The sequence below is a fragment of the Vigna angularis genome, chromosome 3, assembly GCF_016808095.1.
Source record: "Vigna angularis cultivar LongXiaoDou No.4 chromosome 3, ASM1680809v1, whole genome shotgun sequence".
NCBI classification, from domain to species: domain Eukaryota; kingdom Viridiplantae; phylum Streptophyta; class Magnoliopsida; order Fabales; family Fabaceae; genus Vigna; species Vigna angularis.
In genome coordinates, this window is record NC_068972.1 from 27,979,623 (window position 1) to 27,987,975 (window position 8,353).

Here is an 8,353-nt window from a genome sequence, read left to right on the forward strand (position 1 = left end):
GTGTTGTTTTATGTTTTAGGTTATAATAATGTCTGGAAATACCGGCCAAATTGATTTAAACTCTGATGCTGGTTTGTTTGATCGGGAAAATGATGTTGTGAAATCGTCAGAGTCCAACCATGTTAGTACCGGCATCTTTTGTTCTAGAACCCTAAGTGATGATCCTGTTAGCGGAAGTGATGTTGTGGATCGTGATCAGAAGGTTTTTCACCATGGAGACGATAGAGGAGGAGGCAATGGTTCTGTAGTGCTGCTTTGTGGTATGAACCATGAGTGTGATGTGATGATTAATGGCAGTGGAAAAGTGGGTTTTGGTGAAGAACTTGAATCGGTGGGTGTAGGAGTTCAGTTGGAGGAAGGAGCGGAGGTTGTTGATGGAGGGTGTAAAGAAAAGGGGGTTTATTGTGGGATGGAGAAGAATGAAGATGAGAAGATTCCAACTAAATGGTCAGATGGAGTTTTGTTTGCTAATGGGGGTTCAGAAAGCGGTGGTGGTTCGCTGAGCACTGAGGTTTCAGGAAATATCATGGCTCAAGAAACTGATAATGATGCGGCTGAGGAGTGTGAGGATGTTATGGATATTACTCAAAATAGTTTGCTTGTGGCTCAAGGAGGTGATAATGATGCAGCTGAGGAGTGTGAGGATGCTATGGAGATTACTGAAAATGGCTTGCATGTGGCTCAAGGAGGCGACAATGGTATGGATGAGGAGTGTGAGGATGCTATGGATGTTATTGAAAATGGTTTGTGTGTGGTTCAAGGAGGTGGTACTGATGTGACTGAGGAGTGTGAGGATACTATGGATATTACTGAAAAATGTTTGCTTAGCACCAAGGCAACAGGGAGTAATATGGCTGGAGGATGTGTTAATGATGCAGGGCAGGAGTATGAGAATGCAATGGGTAATGTGGTTGAAGGATGTGATAACGGTGTGGCCAAGGAGGTAAAGAATGCTGCATTGGTGAATTTAAGCGCAGTTGTGGAGGATGACAGTGTGAGGATTGCAGATGATAGTTTGGTTGCTAAAGACGGCCTCAAAGATTTGCCAACTGCAGAAGCTGCAATACAGGACAGCATTCCATGTACAGAAGTTGTGAATGTCAATGCCAAAGAATCTTTGCATGTGAAAGGTTTGTTAAGGAATTTCCTTGAGCTAGAACCTGCTTGTGAGTTGAAACAACCAGCCTTTCATGTAGATGCACAAGTAGATGTGATGCAGAATCAAACCACAGTTGCAGATTTTGTTGAAGGACAGGTGTTTGAGAATAATCAGGAGTGTCTTGGTGTTAATCTTGTTGTAGATCTTAATACTTACAGAAACATGCAGGATGTTGACATATATCAGGGATCGACATTTTCAGATTTGAATTTGTGTCTATCGGATTTAGTGTGGGGAAAGGTCACTGGCCATCCTTGGTGGCCAGGTCAGATCTTTGATGCCTCAGCTGCATCAGAGAAGGCAAAAAGGCACCTCAAGAAAGACTGTTACCTTGTAGCGTATTTTGGGGATCAAACATTTGCTTGGAATGATGTGTCAATGATTAAACCGTTTCAGGCACATTTTTCACAAATGGAGAAGCAGACCAATTTGGAAAATTTCCACCATGCTGTTAATTGTGCTTTAGATGAGGTCTCAAGACGGGTTGAGTTTGGCTTGTCCTGCCCTTGCATACCTGATGGTGTGTTTTTCAAGCTTAAAACCCAAGTAGTTAGTAATTCTGGAATCAATAATCAATTCAGCAGAAGAAAAGGAGGGGACAGAATTATAAATTCAATGTCTTTAGAACCCACAAAACTTGTCAATTATGTCAAATTATTAGCCCAGTCGCCACTTGTTGGATCTGATAGACTGGATTTTGTAGTTGCACATGCCCAATTGTTGGCCTTTTATCGCTCGAAGGGTTATTCTCAACTGTCTGAGTTCACAGTAATTGGAGGGTTATTCGATAATGATATGGAAACCCTACTAATGAGGGGGAAAGAGCAATGCGATTATCAAACCCATGTTGGCCTTTCACTAGAGGAGTGCAAGCACATCCCTGGGGATAGCAAGCGCCGTGGTAAGAAACATAAACTTATGTCAGATTTGATGTCTGAAGGGAGCTTATGTATTTCAAATGTTGAACACACATCAGAACAGAAAACTAAGTCAGTTCTGCGGCGTCGGGGTAGGAAAAGGAAAGCAGCTTACAATGCTTCGGAAGATTATTTCCATAATTCCCAAAATAGAAAGTTCAACCAATTACAGAATGCATCTGTAAGTGGGATGACGTCCCAACTCTTCTTGGCCGCCAAGAATCCAACTGGACAAAGTTTCTCCAGTCGCCTAGTGCATTTTTTTGCAGAATTTAGAAATTCCATTAGCCTTGAATATTCTGCTTCCCTGGAACAAAAACTGTTGTGTGAACAAATGCTCGGTGATGAGACTGGAGCAACCTCCGTGGGAGCATTTGCTACTGTGACATCTGAGCCTTGCATTGATTCTTATTGGACTGATAGAATAATTGAAAGTATTCCTGAAAAGCAATCGTTGACAAAATATCAGAATGAGAGAGCCATTTTTCTGCCTGAGACTCTAAGTGAGGTTAACCCTATCTGTTTGAAGTTGCCACCATCTGCTGAAAATACCACAGATTTGAGTATTAACCAGCAAGATACTGATAGACTTTTTGGATCAGAATCTTCTAAGCCTGCAGAACATTGGGACGAGAGTTCTACCCCGGGCTTTTCCCCCACCGCTCTAACTCTGAAATTTTCAAACTTGGATTCTGTTCCTTCAACAACAGATCTCAACGAGATTTTTAGCCGCTTTGGACCACTGATTCAATCAAAGACTGAACTGCTAGAGAGAACTAACAGTGTCAGAGTGGTTTTCCTAAAACGTTCTGATGCGGAAGCCGCTTTTAGTAGTGCTGGAAAATATAGCATATTTGGACCTTCACTTGTTAGTTACCGCCTCAAGATTTTGCGTCGGAAGCCACAAAAAGGTATAATAGGAAAGCGGGGCAGAAAAAAGAGAGTAACAAGTTCTGTGGATGGGGCAGCAGTCTGATGCCTTCGTGTTGACCATTCCATCCTTACTTATGACATCAATCGTGGTTGTGTTTTCATGTGAATGTCAACATTCACCTAGTATATTTTGATGTGCTTAACCAAACTAATACTTAGAATTCAGTGGCTGACTGATTGATATTTAGAAATATTTGAGAATAGGATAATTTACAATTTAATTATTATGTTGCATATACTTTGAACTGATATAAGTTCTTGGGGGATGATTTATGACTTTTGGGAAAGAAATCAGTGCTGAACAAGAAATGAACTTGTCTGATATACGAGAAGATTCATTCTCAACTCACATTTGAATCAGAGGGCTTTAGTTCTGAAAACCAGTGCCCACGATTGCAACATTTTTCCCAGGTCCATCAAAAGCAATTTTTCAGTTTATTTTAAAGGAATGATTGTTTATTTCTATTAATATTTTAGATTTTTAAAATTAACTAATTATTTCTTTAAGAATAATTTCAATCAAACTTGCACTCAAAGATGTTAATATTACAAGGAAAGAGGTTTAAGAACGTGTACTTGGTAGAATCCTTACTCAATGTCTACCATTTTAATCTAACCTCGATTCCTCCATACAAAGCAAAACTTTTGGTGAAATAACAGTTTTAAAGGCTTAACATAAGAATACTACTTTCTTGTTTTCCCACTTATTATAGATATATATGCATTAAAAACTTTTTAGAAAATGCTAACTTTATTCTTACATATAAAGATACGTAATTATATTAATTAAAAATTCAAAAAAAAATATATAGTAATCTTAATTAATAATATAAAAAATTTCCAATTTTATTTAAAAATATCCATAGGATAAGTGGATTAAGTTGAAATCTAAAAAAAAATTCATTCGACTGAGTGTGTCTTATATTTGTGATGAACTTTTCATTTTGGATTAAGGATATTAGTGTTTGTTTGAACAGAAAAAAAGATAAATCCTAGTAGTTAAGTCGAATGAAAGGTGTTAAAATGGAGGACATTGAAGCTATGGAAATGCGGAAACAGAAAGAGTCATGCCACTTGGAGGAAGTTCTAATATAAGTGAGGAAAATTTTCTACTTTGAATAGTAAAATTCAAATATAAGAATCGAACTTCCGAAAAACAACTAAATACTTAGAGAAAATCTCAGTTTTTTCATTAATTCAAATTTGTCTTTTCATTAATTCAAATTTGTCTTTAGAAACAAGACAACCACTATTTACAGTTTGAGTAAGCTATCCTAAAATTAGGTCAAACTAAACATGAATTAACTTTTCATTACAATCCTTAATAAAAGAAAACACAAAAATAACATATGTGGGACTTTTTAGGCGTGTCACACTTATTGGGTGCAATTCTTGGCCATAGCAAATGAATGGCCTCTAACTTAAGGTTGATCTTTGACCCTCTTTGGCAGCTTTAGGCCAACCTAAAAGATCGTCTGAAAAGAAGTCCAATAGCCCAGCAACATAGAAGCTCAACAGCATGAAGCTTGGTAGCTTGGAGCTCGACAACACAGATTGGCAACTCAAAGGCTCGGCAAGATGGCAAATACGCAGCAATGGAAATTGACAACATTGAAGCTCGGCAACATGGCAGCCTGATATTCTCTAGAAGCCCTAAAGCATACAAATATAAAAGAAGGTCATGTTCGCCACTCATTTCAAGCTACATAAAACCCACACCTATTCCCACTACTTCACATGACAGCTTAGTGACAACTTCAAATGAGCACCACTGGCTTTCTAAAATATTTTCTCTTAATCTATCTCGACCAACACACAACATGAAGAGTTGTGGTTCCTACTTTAGCTAGAACTAATGTATCTTCCTTCTCATATCTTATTCCAACAGTCAAATGTGTAAACTTCACGCTTACATATTTAATGGAAAACACAAAGTAACTTAAATCAACACGTCATTATTTGCATTGTGCGTCGAGGTTGAGATTGCCAAAGATTAATGACAAACTCCACTTGTGAAATCTCCTTCTTTCAAACGATCGTTTCGGATTTAGGAGGGCTTGTTCAGACAGAAAAGGATTAAACCCTAGTAGTTAAATCTAACGAAAGGGATGAAATTGAGGACGTGAAATCAATGGAAATGCAGAAATGGAAGAAGTCACACTACTTGAAGGAAGTTCCAAGATAAGTGAGGAAGATCCACCATTTTGAATAATAAAATTCAAAAATAAGGATCAAAATTTCCAAGAAAAACAAAAAAAAAAACTTCAGTTTTAAATAAAGTCAAATTTGTCTTTACAAACAAGATCCTATTTATATAGTTTAAGGTAAATTGTCTAAAATTAGGTCAAATTAAACATAAATTAACTCTTAATTATAATCTTTCATCAAATAAAATGCCATTCCTCGATGGCCTTTAACTCATGACTTTCAACCTTCTTCAACAACTTCGAATCAACCCAAAAGATCAACTGAAAAACAATTTAACAGTCTAACAACATAGAAGCACAACAACATAACAGTTCGACAACATAAAAACCAACCGCACGAAAGTTCAATAGAACAGAAGTTCAACGTATCAACAACATAAAAACTCAACAGCTTGGACTTAACAACAAGGCAGTCCAACAATCTAAAAGATGCAATAGAATGCGTCATAGTCCATTTTTTCTATATATTATTTGCAATAATAATACATAATTTTATCATTCTATTACCCATGTTATAAAACAATAAAGTTGAATAATAGCTTTTATTTTTCTCTCTCACACTTCATTATAATCACACTATTTGTTTATCACAACACTTAAAATTTTACAAATTCTAAAATAATACTAATTACTAAAATCCATCACAATTTATAAGCTCTTTTATTTATACACTTAAACCTTTTAAAACCTAAAAAATAATTCCTTTCACTTTTTTCGTCTAACATAATTAAAATTTAATACAATTAAAAATTTACTTTATTGTGTGTATTAACATCATCCAATCCAATTAAACATTAGTTATTTCTTTTGAGATGTACAACAATCAATTTCTGTCTTCATGAATGAGGTTCTAATTAAAATTTGAAAGTGTTCACTTTCTCGTAAAAGGGATTTTAATTAAAAAAAGTCAAATCTAATTAAAAATAAGAGGTGTTTCAGTTAAAATAAATATGATGCAAAAGTCACCTGAGGAGTTTGCACTTGATAATAATCCTTTTAATAATGAGTGAATTATGAAAAATGTTGAAGGAAAAACCAGAATATAAATTTAAATTATGCTCCCATAATATCCATATATCTCTTTTATTGATTATAATTTTCAAATAAATCACAAAGCCCCAAAACTTGTATTAAAAAATTTTAACAATAGCCAATTCTCAAATGAGATCACAGCTCTTGAACTGCCCTATGATTTCAATTAGAAAGATCGAGAGTGCGAGTGGGTTGCAATATGAAGTCCATGCGAACACAGAATACGAATCCAAGATATTTCAACTAAAAATGTCAAATAATAAAGTTCAGTAAATGAACAAGAAAAGATACAAAATTGTTCACAAAACCCATTCACCTCAAAACAAAATTCATAATACTTAAGCGAATCTATTGAAAACAAACTACCGTCCAACAAATTTAAGACCTTGGTTTCTCCTTCTTCTCCTTGAAAAGAGCCAAAAGGGAGACACCAGAAACCTTCACAACCTTAAACCTGACACCAGGAATATCTCCCACAGCATGACCCTTCCGTCCAAATCCAGCAATCAAAACTTCGTCCTACAACCACGGGCCACAATCCGAGTTAATAATAAAATAATCAAACGGAATCAATCAATACGTGATAAACAGTAAGTAACGATGGCAAGCACTCACATTCTCTTCTATGTAGTTCAAGCAACCATCATTTGGGACAAAAGCAGCAATCTTCTTCCCATTTTTTATGAGTTGAACCCTGGCACACTTTCGAATTGCAGAGTTGGGCTGCTTGGCCTCAATACCTCTGCATTAAACAAATACATTTTCATCACTCAACATAATACCCTCTTATCTAAATCTCAAGATATGCAAATCATGCTACTTAATCTTACATCTTTTCAAGAACAATTCCCTTTGCGTGGGAAGAACCAGCAAAAGGCTTCTTCCACTCATTCCCAAGATGAGATTTCTTGTATGACTTATCAGCCCACCTTTGCCTCCTGCGATGGGACTTGAGCTTGCGAGCAGCTCCCATTCCACGTGTCTTCCTGTAAACCAGAAAGAAAACCTAATATAATTCAATACATTCTATGCTCTTTGTTGAAGAACCAATTTTTGAACAAAATCTACCAAAATACATTATACTGTCCTTGTTGTCCAGTTTCTGAACAAAATTAACCATTTCTAAAAACCACATGTAGCTAAAAAAACATTTGTTTATTATTGGTCGCATTTTCCTAAATTGTTACAAAAATATTTAAAACCCCATCCTCCAAAACAAAAATCGGAACTTAGTTCACTTGTCACACCCCTAAGAATGTAAATTTTGCATACACAAAATTCTCCGGCGTATCTGACGCGGTATCCGTGTGCCCGCCACGGGAGTCCGACGCGGAGGCGCGCCATCGTTATGGCGTGTGGGAACTTGATAGATTAAAATAAGAATTGCAAACAATAAATAAAGGGTCGACGAAATAACACTAAACAAAAGCCCTGAAGAACCTAATCGCCTTGCTTAAAGCGGAAAAATCAATTTAAATCCTAGAATGATAAAAATACAAAATAACATTATAAATGTAAACTTTTGGCAGGGGAAGTAGCCTCAGAAGGATTAGGTTTGAAACGGATCCAGTGAAAGCATATAAGAATTCACAACTCAAGTTATTTGTGTATGTTCAATTTGAGGTTCTAAGCAAACAAAAACAAAAAAAGAAAACAAATAAATAAAAACATAAAGCATATAGAAAAGGTGAAGGAGGAAATTAGGTTACCCCATGGCTTCGTTCTTCTGGGCACAGCTTGGGATGGAGGATGAGTAGCAACCACAGCTAAGAAACCCTAATGGAAAACTGAAGTTGGGGGATAATATAGTAGACAAAATGAAAATTCATTATTGGGTCTGTTCCGATCCACTGGGCCTCTTTAACAATTTCAAGCCCATTTGATTTAAAGGCTTGTAAGAAAAGTATGTCTCACTGACACATATATCACCAGTGGGCATTTACTAAACTATAATTCTTATTTATTTTCTTTTTTTTTATTGGTGAAAGCTAGTTCTTAATACATAATTAATATATACATTAAATATGAACATAAATTTAATCTAGCTGTAATTGTCATGAAAAATTCACTCACCTTTCTTATATAATTAGAGCAGCATAATACAG

At 35.9% G+C, this 8,353-nt stretch overlaps 2 protein-coding genes across 2 annotated transcripts; one reads left to right on the top strand and one right to left on the bottom strand.

Moving 5' to 3' along the window:
* Positions 1-378: 378 nt before the first annotated feature.
* LOC108324268 (PWWP domain-containing protein 5) lies at positions 379-3,378 on the top strand. Its single transcript, XM_017557173.2, has one exon. It carries the CDS (start codon positions 410-412, stop codon positions 3,050-3,052), a length of 2,643 nt encoding a protein of 880 aa, XP_017412662.2. The 5' UTR covers positions 379-409; the 3' UTR covers positions 3,053-3,378.
* A 3,083-nt stretch (positions 3,379-6,461) lies between these two features.
* On the bottom strand, positions 6,462-8,112 carry LOC108324965 (40S ribosomal protein S23). The gene is made up of 4 exons (XM_017557926.2): positions 7,958-8,112; positions 7,079-7,234; positions 6,864-6,990; positions 6,462-6,767 (listed from the first exon to the last, which is right to left on the bottom strand). Exons 1-4 carry the CDS (start codon positions 7,960-7,962, stop codon positions 6,627-6,629), a joined length of 429 nt encoding a protein of 142 aa, XP_017413415.1. The 5' UTR covers positions 7,963-8,112; the 3' UTR covers positions 6,462-6,626.
* Positions 8,113-8,353: the final 241 nt, after the last annotated feature.